The sequence below is a fragment of the Nomascus leucogenys genome, chromosome 3 (genome assembly GCF_006542625.1).
Source record: "Nomascus leucogenys isolate Asia chromosome 3, Asia_NLE_v1, whole genome shotgun sequence".
Taxonomy (NCBI): domain Eukaryota; kingdom Metazoa; phylum Chordata; class Mammalia; order Primates; family Hylobatidae; genus Nomascus; species Nomascus leucogenys.
The window spans coordinates 38767214-38785353 of record NC_044383.1 but is presented as its reverse complement, the minus strand read 5'-3'; the positions used below and the strand labels follow the sequence as shown (position 1 = coordinate 38785353).

The window sequence follows — 18140 nt, the reverse complement described above, 5'->3', positions numbered from 1 at the left end:
GTCTGGCTATTTCACCATACCTGGGAATCTATATTCGGCAGAAACCTGTTATGCCAAGGGACCCTCTTAGTTGCTTTAGGGTTTTGGGATGAGGATAAGCCAGTATAGGCTGGATACATTCCTCAATGAGGGCCCTGGTGCCTTTGGATAATTTTAGCCCTAAGTATTTAACCTGCTATGAGCAAAGCTGAGCCTTTGGTTTGGAAATCTTGTAGCCACAGGTAGCAAGGAAATTTAAGAGTGCTTGGGTGGCTTGATGGCACAAGGTTTCTGAACGGGCAGCTAAAAGTAAATCATCCATGTACTGAAGGGCAAGAGTGTCCAGGTATTAGAATTGACTCAAGTCTTGGGCTAATGACTGGCCAAATAGATGGGGGCTATCCTTGAACCCTTGGGGTAAAACAGTCCAGGTGAGTTGAGAGGTTGGATTTGAAAGATCTTCAAAGGCAAACAAGAATTGAGAGTCAGGATGTACAGGGATGCAGAAAAAGGCATCCTTAAGGTCCAGGACTGTAAACCACTCTGCTTCCTCTGGTATTTGGGAAAGCAGAGTATAAGGGCTGGGTACAGCTGGGTATAGAGGGACAGTGGCCTCACTGATAATCCTGAGATCTTGCACTAACCTCCACTGTCTGTTGGGTTTCTGTACTCCTAAAATTGGAGTATTGCAGGGGCTATTGCATGGTTTTACTAGGCCTTGGGCTTTTAGGTCCTTAACAATCTTTTGGGTCTGAGGGGGTGCTGCCTTTGGTAGGGAAAGGAGGTGGAGTCCTTTAGTTTAACTTAAACAGGACGGGCATTCTTTGTCATCTATATTGTACTTCTGTTGCCTAGACTTTAAGATTAATTCCTTCCTCAAGCAGAGGACAACCAATGGGTGTTCCTTCTTCTATGTTCAGGTGTATAATGGCCCCTGGTTTTGCTAGAATGTCTCTCCCTAACAAGGGAGTGGGGCTTTCAGGCATAATTAGAAAAGCATGTGAAAAGACTAAAGTTCCCCAGTCCCAGCTTAGTGACTGGGAGAAGTATCTAGTGACTAGCTGTCCTAGGACCCCTTGGATAGTGACAGATCTGGATGACAGATCTTGTCTGAGACAGGAGAGTAAGACTGAGAAGGTCACACCAGTGTCCAGGAGACAGTTAACCTCCTGGCCCTCAATGGTCAAGCATACCTGGGGCTCTGTGAGGGTAATGGCATGGGCTGGCGCTTGCCCCAGGCACCCTTAGTCCTGTCCTGCTGCTGGATCATCTGGTTAGTGGCTTCTGACTCAGCGGACCTTCATCCCCTGGGGCAGTGGGTCTTCCAGTGGATTCCCTTGACATAAGGGGCAAGGACGAGGGGGCAGCTTACTTCTACTTGGACAATCATTTTTAAAATGTCCTTGCAGACTGCACTGGAAGCAAGCCCTATTAGGCATTTGATTTTCCCAACTTTTTCCTTTTCCAGAGCCTCCAAAGTCCACTTGCCTGGTATGTTTCCTCAATGCCTCCCTTAGTCTCTCCAGAAAGGCAGTAGGATTTTCTTCCTTTCCGTGTTATAGTGGACATCATTGAATAATTCATAGTCTTCCTAGTTTTCCTTAGTCCTTCTAGCATGTAAGTTAGCAAATGTCTGCGGCACCAATCTCCATGTTCTGATTCTGTGTCCCTGTGAGCGTCTACACTGAGAACTGCCTGCTGACCTGTGGGGAATTGTTCTCTTTCCTCTGTTGTCATCCTATCATTGATCTGACTGAGATACCAGAGATCGCCAAACTCTTGGGCTGCAGATATGGTGGCACTTCTCTCATTTGGGGTTAGTGTCTGATTTAGCAGTAACATTATATCTCTCCATGTCAGATCAAAGGATTGCCCTAACCCTTGTAAAACATCAATATAGCCATCAGGGTTATCTGAGAATTTACCTAGGCCTATTTTAATTTGCTTTAAGTCTGAGAGAGAAAAAGGTACATGCACTCTGGCTGGGCAGAATTCTCCTCCTCGCACTGCTTGGAGGGGGCATAATCGGGGAATATTGGCACTCTTTGTTTCATTGTTGACCCCTTTATCTATCTCCTTTTGGACCGTTTGGGTTGAAGGGGGGTCCTTATTAGCTGGGGAAGGAGTTGGGGAGATGCTGGGATATGGAGGTAGACTGAGGGCTTCCTGTAGGGCATAAATCACACTTTTTACATAATTGTGAGTTGTCTGTTAATGAAAAGAAAGTTTGTACATATGGCACTTCACTCCATTTGCCTTTTTCCTACAAAAGAGGTCTAGCTGTAAGATGGTGTTATAATTTATACTTCCCTCAGGAGTCCAGGTTTCTCCCCCTTGAAGAGGATATCGTGGCCAGGCGGTACTGCAGAAGAATATAAGTCATTTATTTCTTAGCGTCTGAGGGTCAAATTGGTCCTAATTCTCCAGAATACATTTTAGGGGAATTTTTGCCTTGGGGGAAATGTTTCCCATCTGAAAAAAGAACATAGGGATGCCAGCACCCCTATTCATTTTCCGATGAGCATTAGTCCTAGAGCGTCCTCTATGGTCCTAATGCTTATTCCTTTCCAGGGTGCGTAGCCACCCATGGACCTCTGCTTATCGGATTAGTTACACTCACCAATGCAGCAGTCCTGCATCTGTTTTCCCACCTCTCTTGAACACAAAGAAAGGGGCCTGGGCTGCTGGATTCTAGTGGCCCTTTACCAGCATGCCCAACATTGCCTTTGCGCTCAGAGGTGAGTTCCTTTCCAGGGTGTGTAACCACCCATGGACCTCTGCTAATCAGATTACTTATGCTTACCAATGTAGCAGTCCTGCACCTGTTTTTCCTGCCTTTCTTGACCACAAAGAAAAAGGGATCGGGGCTGCTGGATTCTAGTGGTCCTTTACCAGCATGCCTAACATTGCCTGTGCACTTAGGGGTGAGTCCTAGAGCTGGGTTGGGTTCCTGAGTATTTCATAACAACCCAGCTGCCCCATCAAGATACATTTGCATAAACAACTGTTCTTACGCAAATTTGTTTCAGAGAGGGTGTATTGAACCTTTTGAGTCAGGATTGAGATAGTCTTTTGATTCTGTAAGTACTTTAAGGCTTGGCTGAGTGCAAAGAGTTTGCACGTTTGAGGAGACCAATTATTAGGCAATTTTTCTAACTCTGCTTCCACAAGAGTCTCTGTATCAATTACTGAATATCCATTGTGGTTTTTTCCTCACATCTGGGAAGAACAATCTATCATCCTGTCCTGAAGGGAGTTCCTCCTATGTCTGGTTGGACGGTTGCATGGTAATTAAGATTTAAATCCCCTGTTAGGAAATCTGCTGGGTTAAGGGAATTATCAGTGGTTGCAGTTATATTACCTTTTTCTAACATAATAGCCCCATATGTTAAGATTTTTGAGTTAGTGAGGTACATTTTTGTTTTTTTTTTTTTTTTTTTTTTGGCTTAGAATAACTCTGAACTGGTGTGGTGTGCTCACAATCAGATTTCCTCTAAAAGTTACTTTTCTACTTTTAGTTAAGCAGTTGTCACTGCCGACTGAATGCATTTGGCCCATCCGTGGGTTACTGGGTTAAGGATTTACTACACCCTTACTTACACTGACAACAAAGTGGCAATTACCAATTACAGGTTTTAAATTTACCCTGGCTTTTAAAGGAATAGGGCACAATTTTTTTTTTTTAACTATTTCTACCTTTTTCTTTCTTTTTCTCTTTGACTCCCTCTTTGTCTCTCTCTCTTAGCCATTACAAACTTGGGGCCCTGGCAAGCGTGGTGGGGAATGGGTCCCACGTAACTTCCCATGTCAAGAGCTGTATGCCTAAATCAGGAGGGATACCAGGGATAAGACTCCCTGGGTTATAGCCTAGGTGCCTAAGGATGTAGCGTAGAGTCTCCTTAGATCCCTTTAGAGATACAACTTGCTAGAGGAAATGAAAGTCTGAAACATTAGTACCTAGGAGGCAGGGATCAGAGGAAGTAGATTCAGAGGTAAGAAGAATTTTGGGGCTACACTTTCAAGAAAGGCGTGGTCAGGACCCAGGAGGTATGGGTCAGAAGGAAAGGTAGGGGCGCATGCATGGGTGACTGCTGAGTAGAGACTTCTGGCTGTGCCATGATCTCAACTGGCTACTGCTGGGAGTTCGGGACAACAGCTTTCTGCCTCTAGTCAGCTCTCAGCTTCCCCAAGAAAATTGAAAGTGGAAGCTGGCTCCAGGCAGACCAACATCCCCAATAGAAGGGTTGGGGGTTGTTAGAAAGCCCTTCCCCAGATAGCTTCACACCTGAGTCTTAAGTCCGGTGGCCACGCTAATTGTTTTTAACTGGCCGACAGGTGCCTGGTATTTTCCTCCAGTTCTAAGGAAGGATAGGACAGAATAGCTAGTGAAAGTGGTCCAATATTACTACTTTGGATGTCCCTTCGTGGTCACCAAAATGTTACAGGGGGGGGGTCCTTGCTCACAGAGCTCCCAAGATGGTGGTGAGCCACTTCCAAGATGGTTGTGGGCCACTTCCAAGATGGTGGCAAGCTTCGTGTTCTCTGACCTGGGGTTCTTGGCCTCACAGATTCCAAGTAATGGAATCTTGGGCCATGCAGTGAGCGTTATAGCTCTATTAAAAGCCATGGGTCATGGAAGAGAACTGTGGAACCCAGCAACTAGTGTTCAGCTTGATTAGGATGAACCCAGGCACTTAGCCATGCAGGAAAAATGGCAAGCCTTTAGCCCTATCAGGAATGGCAATGGGCACCTCACTGGATCAGGAGCACAGTGGGCAGCCTGCCAGATATGGAGGGATGGAAGTCTGCAGCGGGTCTGCAATGGCAGCAAACGGCAGTGGTGGATGGCTAGTGAAAGCTCAGCTCAAGCTGTAACAAACACAGACCAGAAGAGTGCAGTTGCCAGATTTAATAGAGTGAAAACAGAGCTCCCATACAAAGGGAGGGGACCCAAAGGGGGTTGCGCTTTGGTTTTCATTTGCTGTTGCTTATCTAGCTCTTTAGAATTCATCATTAGATTTATTTGAACATGTTCTCCATTTTTGATGTAAGCTCTTAGAGCTATAAACTTTCCTCTTAGTACTGGTTTTGCTATAGCCCCTAGGTTTTGGTATGTTGTGTTTCCATTATCATTTGTTTCAAGAAATTTTTGAATTTCCTTTTTAATCTCTTCATGGACCCACTGGCCATTCATGAGCATATGGTTTAATTTCCATTTATTTGTGTAGTTTCCAAATTTCCTTGTGTTATTGATGGCTAGTTTTATTACTTGGTGGTCAGAGAAGATGCTTGATATTATTTCAGTTTCTTTGAGTGTTTTAAGACTTGTTCCATGACCTAACATCTGGTCAATTCTTGATAACAATCCATGTGCTGTGGAAAATAATGTGTATCTGTAGCAGTTGGATGAAATATTCTGCAAACATCTATTAGATCCATTTGGTCTATAATGCAGATGAAGTTCAATGTCTCCTTGTTGATTTTCTACCTGGATGACCTGTCCAATGCTGAAGTGGGGTGTTGAAGTCTCCAGCTATTGTTGTACTGGGGCCTATCTCTCTCTAGTTCTAATTATGTTTCTTTTATAAATCTGGGTGCTCCATTGTTGGTTGCATATATACTTAAAATTGTTCCATCCTCTTGCCAAGCTGACTGATTTATCACCAATTGTTATATTCTTTTTCTCTTCTTACAGTTTTTGTCTTGAAGTCTATTTTGTCTGCTTTAAATATAATAACTCCTGCTCTTTTTTTTGTTTCCTTTGGAATGTACTGTCTCATTCCATTCCTTTATTTTCAGTCTATGTGTGTCTTTTTAAGTGGAGTGTGTGTTTTATTTTTAGGCAACAGATTAATGGTTCTTGTTTCTTCATCTAGTCAGTTTGTCTTTTGATTGGAGATTTTAGTCTATTTACATTCAGTGTTATTATTAAGGACTTCTGCCTTTTTGTTATTTGTTTTCTGGTTGTTTTGTGGACTTCTCTTCCTTCTTTCATTTCTTCCTGTCTTCCTTTATTGATAATAATTTTCTCTGCATATATGTGTACAGATTTTTCTTAATGCCTAGCTTAAGGCACAGTTACACATTTGTGTATCTGTAACAGTCCTCTCTTTAAGTTACACATACTTCCAGCACTATAATTTAAATTTATAATGATGTTTGGATACCTTCATCATTATTCATGTACCCCTGAATTGCTACAACAAATGTGCCATTTTTCTCCTTTTCCATCAGTTCTTACTTGTGTTTTGTCAGCTAAAGCCCAGGAAGAGATTGAACGAGTCATTGGCAGAAACCGGAGCCCCTGCATGCAGGACAGGGGCCACATGCCCTACACAGATGCTGTGGTGCACGAAGTCCAGAGATACATTGACCTCATCCCCACCAACCTGCCCCATGCAGTGACCTGTGACGTTAAATTCAGAAACTACCTCATTCCCAAGGTAAGTTTGTTTCTCCTACACTGCAACTCCATGTTCTTTTATTCCTCAGATTCACTGTATGATTCTTATCCTCTACCATCCCAGGGTGAGAGAAGTGCATAACTCCTATGTGTGGCAGTATTAGACTTTCTGTTGTTTCCAGTATAGGACTATAAAGATTTGTAACAGGTCTTAGTGTCTCACAGTGTGTGTTTTTCAGATCTATTCTCTTTCTTCAAGATTGTTCTGGCTACTCTTAGGTACTTATATTTCTAGATAAATTTTGAAGGTATTAATTTGTCAATTTCCCAAAACATTGGGCTAGAATTTCTGTCAGGGCGACATTAAATTTATAGGTCAGTTTGGAAAGAACTGACATCTTGACACCTTGAGTCTTTCCGTTTGTGAATATAATTATGCTTCCAATTTATTTGCGCTTTCTTTATTTTCCTAGGAATGTTGTGATTTTGTTGTCATGGCTTGCAAGTCTTTGGTTTTTCCTAGATAATTAATATTTTTGTTGTTGTTATAAATTTACAAAATGCCTTTTGATTTCTTTGTACTTGGTATGTTGAAACATAATTAGTTTTTGTCATTCTGATGACCTTAATCTATCAACTTTGCTAAATTTACTAATCACTGTTCATAATTTATCTCTGGATTCATTGGAATTTCTGTGTACAGTATACTGTATCTGTGTTAATATTGTTTTATTTATTTTCCAATTCTTGTGGGCTTAATTTCTCTTTATTGCATTCATTATTGCATTGGCTAGAATTTCTAGGAGAGTGTTGAATAGAATTGCTAATAGTGGGCATCCTTGTTTCTCATTTCTAATCTGCAGAAAGCAGTGGAAGTTTTACATTTCAATATTGAGAATGATGCTTGAAGTAGATTTTGGAAGAAATTCTTTATCAGATTAGGGAAATTTGTCCTCACATATATATAGAAAAGAGTATAAATATAAATAAGTATGCACATAGAGATGAATTTATATTCCTCATATTGTTTAGGGCTTCTGTGTTTACATTCACAAGGATTTGGTTTGTAATTTTCTTTTTCAGAATTTTCAAGATTTTTGATATGAAGGTTATGCCAGCCTTATAAAACTAAGTGAGAAATGTTTCCTAATGTGAGTCTGTTTTTATTGCCTCCCTGTCCCCACTTTTCTTCTTGTGATCACTTAGTTGTATCTTTGAAATGCCTAATAACTTTTGGTTAAATACCAGATGTTAGGTGTAAGAAAGTGCAGAATTTCAAAGGATGTTTATATTCTTCAAAGAAAGATTCATTCCTCCCCCATCGGCAGTCATAATGACATAACATCTGTTGTCATGATTCAGAATTGTACATAATGTGAACCCAGTCGAAAATTGACTGTTAGTGTTAGCTTAGCTCTCTGAGTTTCTCCTACCTCTGGAATCTTGAGACCAATTTTTGTCTTGGCAGCTTTATGATTGCCTTCTATCACATGGTTTCTGTGTTCATCCAGACACTCTAGTTGCCGTCTCAAACCTAATCTTTTCCAATTTAAACCAAGACATATTATTAGTAAAATTAAAAATAATATAACCTAAAGTTGTATTTTCAAGGGGAAAATCAATGAGATTGGTAAGGTTGCAATTACTAATGTCATCTTTTGAAGAAGACAGAATTGATAATTTACCAAGAGATTATGGGGCTTACCCTGAGGTCACTGATTTAGTACAAGAGTTAAGAGTTCAATGCACTCTGTTTTCACAAACACAGGAGATAACCAGGAGAAGGCTTTCTTTTCTCAAAATTAGGGTCTGAGGGTAATAGTAATGAAACATTTCTTCTCCTATAACTAATTAATGAGAAATATACTGAAGAATCAGGATGAGTCGCCAGTCTCCCAATCCACTTCATCAGCTTGGTGACCTGTTGGGGGGGAGTGCTGCATCTGATGAGCTTCTTCATTCACCCGCCTGCAGGGCAGCTCATGCTATGCCTGGTGTCTTTTGAGCCCTGAGAACCCAGAGCACAAGGGAATCACCCACTGAATCCCTTCTTTGTGGAACAGCCCTGTACAGAAAAGTGCAGCACTGTGTGGCCAATTCTACCCTCTTTACAAATCAGGCAAATGTGTTCTTCTGCTACAGGCTGGATCCACTTATCTAGGTGGAGATAATAGTCTGAGACAGGAATTGGCAAACTGTTCCTGTAATGGGCCAGATAGTAAATATTTTAGACTTTTAGGCCATGATGTTTCTGTTGCAATCATTGACATCTGCTATTGTAGCATGAAAGCAGTCATAGACAATGTGCAAATGAATATCTTCCAATTTTTATAGAAACAAATGTGAATTTCCCATAAATATTTGTTTCAAAATATTTTGTTCAAAAATATTATTTCTTATTTGCATTTGTTCAATGTAAATACTTTTAGCTCACATACTATACAAAAACAGGTTGCAGGATGGACTTGTGCAGAGAGTATTGTTTACTGATGCCCAATATAAGACATTCCTGTCCAGTAGAATTTTCTGCAAAGATGTTCAGTTGATTTGTGTCCTATTTAAAGAATATTTGTCAGCACAAGATTCCAAAGACTGACTTTTAACTTTCCTATAATTTTTTTGTTTTAGCTCTTATATTTACATCAATGACATGTTTCAAATTAATTTTGTAGTATGGAGTAATAATGGTCATGCTTCAGTGTCTATAAATTTCTATTTATTCAAGTAACATTTGTTGAAATAAATCTGCTTTGGTATCTTAAAAATATTTTAATAGAATACTTGTTTATAAATATTCAAGAGAATATTTTTTAAAACAAAATTTTAGACTATTTATATGAAAACTTAGTGGTAGAATTTTTCCTCACCTTTGTATTATAAAATTTTTAAGAATAAATAACATTACACACATACATGTATATGTACATATGGCAGTGTGTATATATATCTACTTTGCTATCTGTCCATCCATCTATCTACACCTCAATACTTCAGTATATGTAGCTCAATAACAATGATTTTCTCCTACATAATAATAATAGCATTCATATTGTGGAGTTATTGATACAATAATATTATTTACTATACAGCTTATATTTAAAATTTCCCAATTTTTAAGGAATATTTTAATCACTTTTTTATTTTTTTTATTTTTATTTTATTATTATACTTTAGGTTTTAGGGTACATGTGCACAATGTGCAGGTTTGTTACATATGTATCCATGTGCCATGTTGGTGTGCTGCACCCATTAACTCGTCATTTAGCATTAGGTATATCTCCTAATGCTGTCTCTCCCCCCTCCCCCCACCCCACAACAGTCCCCAGAGTGTGATGTTCCCCTTCCTGTGTCCATGAGTTCTCATTGTTCAATTCCCACCTATGAGTGAGAACATGCGGTGTTTGGTTTTTTGTCCTTGCGATAGTTTACTGAGAATGATGTTTTCCAATTTCATCCATGTCCCTACAAAGGACATGAACTCATCATTTTTTATGGCTGCATAGTATTCCATGGTGTATATGTGCCACATTTTCTTAATCCAGTCTATTGTTGTTGGACATTTGGGTTGGTTCCAAGTCTTTGCTATTGTGAATAGTGCTGCAATAAACATACGTGTGCATGTGTCTTTATAGCAGCATGATTTATAGTCCTTTGGGTATATACCCAGTAATGGGATGGCTGGGTCAAATGATATTTCTAGTTCTAGATCCCTGAGGAATCGCCACACTGACTTCCACAATGGTTGAACTAGTTTACAGTCCCACCAACAGTGTAAAAGTGTTCCTATTTCTCCACATCCTCTCCAGCACCTGTTGTTTCCTGTTTTTTTAATGATGGCCATTCTAACTGGTGTGAGATGGTATCTCACTGTGGTTTTGATTTGTATTTCTCTGATGGCCAGTGATGATGAGCATTTCTTCATGTGTTTTTTGGCTGCATAAATGTCTTCTTTTGAGAAGTGTCTGTTCACATCCTTTGCCCACTTTTTGATGGGGTTGTTTGTTTTTTTCTTGTAAATTTGTTTGAGTTCATTGTAGATTCTGGATATTAGCCTTTAGTCAGATAAGTAGATTGCAAAAATTTTCTCCCATTCTGTAGGTTGCCTGTTCACTCTGATGTTGGTTTCTTTTGCTGTGCAGAAGCTCTTTAGTTTAATTAGATCCCATTTGTCAATTTTGGCTTTTGTTGCCATTGCTTTTGGTGTTTTAGACATGAAGTCCTTGCCCATGCCTATGTCCTGAATGGTATTGCCTAGGTTTTCTTCTAGGGTTTTTATGGTTTTTGGTCTAACATTTAAGTCTTTAATCCATCTTGAATTAATTTTTGTATAAGGTGTAAGGAAGGGATCCAGTTTCAGCTTTCTACATATGGCTAGCCAGTTTTCCCAGCACCATTTATTAAATAGGGAATCCTTTCCCCATTTCTTGTTTTTGTCAGGTTTATCAAAGATGAGACAGTTGTAGATGTGTGGTATTATTTCTGAGGGCTCTGTTCTGTTCCATTGGTGTACATCTCTGTTTTGGTACCAGTACCATGCTGTTTTGGTTACTGTAGCCTTGTAGTATAGTTTGAAGTCAGGTAGCATGATGCCTCCCACTTTGTTCTTTTGGCTCAGGATTGACTTGGCAATGCAGGCTCTTTTTTGTTCCATATGAACTTTAGAGTAGTTTTTTTCCAATTCTCTGAAGAAAGTCATAGGTAGCTTGATGGGGATGGCATTGAATCTATAAATTACCTTGGGCAGTATGGCCATTTTCATGATACTGATTCTTCCTACCCATGAGCATGGAATGTTCTTCCATTTGTTTGTATCCTCTTTTATTTCACTGAACAGTGGTTTGTAGTTCTCCTTGAAGAGGTCCTTCACATCCCTCATAAGTTGGATTCCTAGGTATTTTATTCTCTTTGAAGCAATTGTGAATGGTAGTCCACTCATGATTTGGCTCTCTGTTTGTCTGTTATTGGTGTATAGGAATGCTTGTGATTTTTGCACATTGATTTTGTATCCTGAGACTTTGCTGAAGTTGCTTATCAGCTTAAGGAGATTTTGGGCTTAGACGATGGGGTTTTCTAGATATACAATCATGTCATCTGCAAACAGGGACAATTTGACTTCCTCTTTTCCTAATTGAATGCCCTTTATTCCCTTCTCCTGCCTGATTGCCCAGGCCAGAACTTCCAACACTATGTTGAATAGGAGTGGTGAGAGAGGGCATCACTGTCTTGTGCCTTTAATTCATAGTCTACACATAAGATTTGTGAAAACTGAAGTGATGAAACACAGCAGCAAGTGTGGGCAGACACTAATGCCCAAGCTTGATGAAAAGGACAGATTCAGAAGGTTGCACCCAAGTATGCAAGTACTCTGTACTTCAAATGTGATTGTGGACATTTTTGCAAGATTATCGTCACTGGTCTTAAGCTCATGCCTCTTATTACTTCATCTATTCGTCTGGAAATGGTACTGCTCTTCTTTGAAATGGTGTTTCCTCATCTGTACATCGAAAGATTTAACTGCATGATTACCACTGTTTCTTCAACCTTCGTGACTTGTTTACAGCTCAGTTCATCTATGTCTCTTGTTTCTAGGGCACAACCATATTAACTTCCCTCACTTCTGTGCTACATGACAACAAAGAATTTCCCAACCCAGAGATGTTTGACCCTCGTCACTTTCTGGATGGAGGTGGCAATTTTAAGAAAAGTAACTACTTCATGCCTTTCTCAGCAGGTAATATACACTTATTTCCGTTTGTGTTTCAGGGTACAAGATAACTTTTTTGATCAGTTGGAACTTACATGTGCCTTCTCTGCAGTGGTACAATTACTCTTTGTACATGATCAAGAGCACCGTTCTGAATGCCTGTGTTTTCTCCACTCATGATACATCCTCATTATTGGGCCAGATTAGTGGGCTTTGGGGAGTTAATCCAATTCTTCCAAACTGAGAAAGCTGAAATATAGGTTGGTTGAATTCTGCCTCTAGATACACCACTGAGGTACCTAAGAACTCCTCCTGGAAGACAAAACTAATTACATTTTTCTCACTAGCCATGAGGAGGTTATTTCACTCCAGAACTTCACTGAGTGTGTTCCACATGGTGTCCCTCACCCCCTAGGCTGGGCTTGTAGGATAAAATTGTTCTCCAACACAGAATAGGGTCTTAAGAGGCTCACTTCTGAGTTTGGAAAGTGGAATAAACAGATCATTGTAGTTCAATAGGACAGAGGCTGTGATATAGGAAAGAACAGGCTGTTGGGGGTTGGGAGGTAGATGGAAAAGCTGTCTGCTTCTTGTTCTCTTATAATCCAAAATGAGACATAAGTAACTAATTACAGTAAAGACATTTAAGCTACATCAAAGGAGGCAGACAGGATGAAAAGAAGAGAAGGCAGGACTATTAAAGGAGATAATGAGCCACAGGAGCAGGACATTGGCTCTAAATAAAGGATATTAGAATATTTGCCAAATAACCATGCAAGGGATCAGGGGGACATTAAGAATGTAGCAGGATACTCTGCAGTGATGCAGAGCACCATGCTCTTTCGCTAGTCATGGCAATGTTTTTTGGATGTTTGATCTCCACACCTGAAATGTGTGTGCTGAGCGTCTGGTGATAGAATCTCCTTCCTTTATTCTGTGACCTTTGATGTCTGCTTTATATGTGGCACTGTAGCTACCAAGATAACAAGGAAAGAAACATTCCTTCCAGCATTCACATTTAGCACATGTATCAGTCCATTCTTACATTGCTATAAGGAACTACGTGAGACTGGGTAATTTATGAAGAAAAGAGGTTTAATTGACTCACAGTTCCACAGGCTGTACAGGAAGCATGGCTGGGAGGACTCAGGAAACTTGCAGTCATGGTAGAAGGCAAAGAGGAAGCAAGCACATATTTTCATGGAAGAGCAGGAGAGACAGAGCAAAGAGGAAAAGCTACACACTTTTAAGCAACCAGATCTCATGAGAACTCATTCACTATCATGAGAACAGCAAGTGAGAAATCATCCCCCATGATGCAATCACCTTCCACCAGGTATCTCCCCCAACACTGGGAATTACAATTTGACATGAGATTTGGGTAAGGACACAGAGACAAAGCATATCAGCACACAAATAAATAAACAAATAATAAATAAGAAATTATGATTCTAGGTGACACATGCTGTCTGTTTCTTCTGCCATATCAAAATACCCAAGACTAGGCAACTGATAAATAACAGAAATTTATTTCTCACAGTTCTGAAGGCTGTGAATTCCAAGATTGAGGTGTCAGCAAGTTCACTGTCTGGTAGGCCTGTTCCTTATAGATAATGCCCCCTCTGTATCCTCATGTGGCAGAAGCACAAAAAAAGGCAAAAGGGGAGAAATGGCTCCCTTGCATCTCTTGGTGTTATTATTTTAGCAAGGACACAGCCCTCCTGACTTATTCACTGCCTACAAGGCCTCATCTCTTTAGTAATGTTGCATTGGGGATTATGTTTCAACATATGAAATTGGGGGAGGCATATTCAGACCATAGCACATTTTTCATTGGAAGCATGAACATGATGTTGAGGAATCCCAGAGAAACGAACATTTTCTTCCTCAATGAGATGAGAAAGAGGGTAAAAAAGGAGATAAAATTTGACCTATGTCCTGACTGTGGTAATAGAAAAGTCCATCTTGGCCAAAAGGAGCAGCATGATATAAAACTTGAAACCTCATGGTTTGTCGGAGACTGATAACGGGTGGCTATGCCTAGAGCTGAGAGTAGGGGAGGTGAAGAGTGTAAAATGTGATATGGATCATCAGACTGGAAAGAGAATGTGAGGGTCCAGGTCAAGCTATTTGGACCTTATCCCATAGGACAGACAGGGAAGCCATTGAAAGTTTTAAAGTGAGGGGATGACATGTTTAGATATGTGCTTCTGAAAATACTTAGGGGGAAAAAAATCTTTGGCTGCATATTGAGCCAGAAATACAAAGGGAAATGCCATATGTGAGCCTCCTCCCCTAAGCCCTTCTCAGTTCAACCCACTGGACGGGGAATGTATGTTTCTCAAGGAAGATTTTAATGAATTGCTTGACATGTAGCTGACACTCAATAAACATTTGTTGAATACAGGGTGCCTGATAAGATCTGAAGATAGGTGAGGAGTAAGTATGTCCATTCATCGTTCAGTTGCCTATCCATCCATTCATCCATTAATCCATTCACACATCCATCCATTCATTCATGCATTCACCCAACCACCCATCTATCTACTCATCCCTCCTACGATTCACCGAACTGTTCTTGCATATTCTGTCTGTGCCAGTTATAGAGACAGTGTTTGTCACTCTCACAGTTACACGTGAGGAGTAACTTCTCCCTATGTTTGTTATTTTCAGGAAAACGGATTTGTGTGGGAGAGGGCCTGGCCCGCATGGAGCTGTTTTTATTCCTGACCTTCATTTTACAGAATTTTAACCTGAAATCTCTGATTGACCCAAAGGACCTTGACACAACTCCTGTTGTCAATGGATTTGCTTCTGTCCCACCCTTCTATCAGCTGTGCTTCATTCCTGTCTGAAGAAGCACAGATGGTCCAGCTGCTGCTGTGCTGCCCCTGCAGCTCTCTTTCCTCTGGGACATTATCCAAATTTCACTATCTGTGATGCCTTTTCTGACCCGTCATCTCACATTTTCCCTTCCCCCAAGATCTAGTGAACATTCAGCCTCCATTAAGGAGAGTTTCCTAAGTTTCACTGTGCAAATATATCTGCTATCCCCCATACTCTATAATAGTTACATTGACTGCCACATAATGCTGATACTTATCTAATGTTGAGTTATTAATATGTTATTACTAAATAGAGAAAGATGATTTGTGTATTATAATTCAAAGGCATTTCTTCTCTGCATGTTCTAAACAAAAAGGATTATTATTTGCTGAGTCAGGTTATAAGACCTTCCTTCCTTTTTGCATAATGCAGGTCAGAAATTAAAGAAAATAGAGTTCCAAGAGGCCATGCTGGTTCTCAAAATGATAAGGACAGAAAGGACACAGGGGAAGATGGTAGGGAAGCTATTTTGGCTGAGCATTACCAAAATTTAGAGTTACATGAGGATTGGATTTGAAAGTGAGAAACTGTCCAGGAGCAGCTCCAACCTCTAGGGAAATATTCAGAGGATCAGGTATTGGGAGGAATGGATATTAAATGTTCCACATTGGTGTTCCTTTTTTTTTTTTTTGCGACAATGTCTCACTGTGTCTCCCAGGCTGGAGTGCAGGGGTGCAATCTCGGCTCACTATAACCTTCGCTTCCCAGGTTCAAGAGATTCTCCTGCCTCAGCCTCCCGAGTAGCTGGGATTACAGGCACATGCCACCATGCCTGGCTAATTTTCTTGTATTAGTACAGACAGGGTTTCACCATGTTAGCCAGGATGATCTCAATCTGCTGACCTCGTGATCTGCCTGCCTCAGCCTCCCAAAGTGCTGGGATTACAGGTGTGAGACACTGTGCCTGGCCTAATGTTACTTTAAAGTGTCATTACTTTATGTCTAAATAATCAGATTACTTTTATTACTTCATGTTTCCAACTTAGAATGAAGTAATAAAGTATAAGTATATGCTTTCGTATTGCTGCTCATGTGTTTTGTCATGCTTCTCTCTTCAAACATGAAAAAAATTTCTTTTCTTTTTTCTTTTTCTTTTTGAAATGGAGTCCCACTTTTGTTGCCCAGGCTGGAGCATAATGGTGCGATCTTGGCTCACTGCAATCTCCACCTCCTGGATTCAAGTGATTCTCCTGCCTCAGCCTCCTGAGTAGCTGGGATTACAGGTGCCTGCCACCACACCAGGCTAATTTTTGTATTTTTAGTAGAGACAGTGTTTCACCATGTGGGCCAGGCTAGTCTTGAACTCCTGACCTCAAGTGATCCACCCACCTCAGCCTCCCAAACTGCTGGGCTTACAGGCGTGAGCCACTGAGCCTGGCTGAAAAAAATTTCTAAGAATTACCAGGGTTTAATCTTTTTCAGCTTCTCCTATATTGTTTTAGTTTTAACATTAGTGGGATGATAATTTTATGCTATTGTCCTAATATAATTAGCCTCATGTCATCTCCAAAGCATAGACAACTAAGTATCTTATGTTAAATTATGTTCGCCACTCTTCCTCTCTTCTACTTGAAATGTAAGAAATAAGAAGTAACATAATTGATTATGCTTCTCACAGCTCATCTCCCAGAACAAGCTACTTACAATTTGGAATACGTTTAAAGATAATATGTGGGTACAGGTGTACATGTACATCTATGCATGTGTATGTACATTGTGTGTATTCACACATAATATATATGTATAACTTGTGCACACATACATATAGGGTTAAATGTTTATTTACAATATTGGGCTCATATCACACACCTTGTATTAAAACTTGCTATTTTCCTACCAAGTAATATGCCAGCAAAACCTCTAAGGTGATAGAAACATAGGCAAATAATTCGGAGAGATAATAGAAGAGAAAGTGGAAATGGATATTACGTTAATGGAAAGATCCAAGTGGAAATTACACATTATACCTTTTAAACATTCTTCATTGGGAAATGATAATGTATTAATGTAGTGTTAGTAGAGGTGTTGGCAAACACCCATGGGTGAGATAAATCAAAAAGTTGTCTAGTCTGTTTCCTCCTGAAGACTGTAGTGGATAATCTGTTTTCCTGCCTATTTCAGCTCCTAAAGGCTGCCTGCATTCCTTGGCTCATGAACTCTTCTTTCTTTCACTCCAAATACTTGCTTCTTTTGTTACATCTCCTACTCCTACTACTCTTATTCTCTCTCCCTTATGTAAAGACCCTTGTGATTACATGAAACCCACCAGTGTAATCTCTTCATGTCCAGACATTATTTAGCCTACCATACTATTATTATACCCATTTGAACAACCAAACAATTGCACTGATGATCTGTTAAGTATCTTGTTCAAGGTCACACAGCTTTTTAAGTGTCAGAGCCAACAATTGAACAAGAGCAATCTGACTGGAAAGTAGAAGTGGCTAACAACTTTGCTAATTCTCTGCATTTATTTTTATTGTTTGTATTTCTTCCCTAAAATACATATTTCATATGAGCAGAGAACTTTATTTGGCTCACTAATGAATACCAGCCACCTGAAACACTGTTTAGAAGATACTGGCTCAATAAATATTTAATAAATGAATGACTACTTAATGAATTAATGAATGAATGTGGGCATAAAGGAGCATGTGAATTTATATATTCTCTTTTAAGGCCAATGGGACAATATTCATAGAAATGTATATGAACACCTCAGTCCTTCAAACAGTTTCACTTCTTGAGTATTCATGGATATCATTGAATGTATATATTAATTACTATATATATAAATGCTTATTTTATGAGTGTTCATAATAGATTTGAAACAAAAATTTTACTGGAGGGTGTGAATAAATTATGGTGGATCTTTTTTTATTATATTTTAAATTCTAGGGTACATCTGTACAACGTGCAGGTTTGTTACTTAGGTATACATGTGCCATGTAGGTTTGCTGCACCCATTTACTTGTCATTTACATTAGGTATTTCTCCTAGTAATATCCCTCCCTTTGCCCCCCACCCCACGACAGGCCCCAGGGTGTGATGTTCCTCACCCTGTGTCCAAGTGTTCTCATTGTTCAATTCCCACCTATAAGTGAGAACATGCAGTGTTTGCTTTTCTGTCCTTGTGATAGTTTGCTCAGAATGATGGTTTCCAGCTTC

General features: G+C 39.9%; 1 protein-coding gene across 4 annotated transcripts in view; it reads left to right on the top strand.

Annotated features, from left to right (window-relative positions):
• The window catches only part of LOC100601437 (cytochrome P450 2C19), a 152614-nt gene extending 135038 nt beyond the window's left edge, over positions 1-17576 (top strand). The window contains exons 7-9 of one of the 4 annotated variants that reach the window (XM_003255245.4): positions 6235-6422; positions 11972-12113; positions 14760-17576. In XM_003255245.4, coding sequence (XP_003255293.2) covers positions 6235-6422; positions 11972-12113; positions 14760-14941 — 512 coding nt within the window. In that variant the 3' untranslated portion in view covers positions 14942-17576. The remainder of the gene's footprint in view (positions 1-6234; positions 6423-11971; positions 12114-14759) is intronic. The other 3 variants (XM_030809237.1, XM_030809238.1, XM_004087571.3) reach the window with 3 other exon arrangements.
• The last annotated feature ends 564 nt before the right edge of the window (positions 17577-18140 follow it).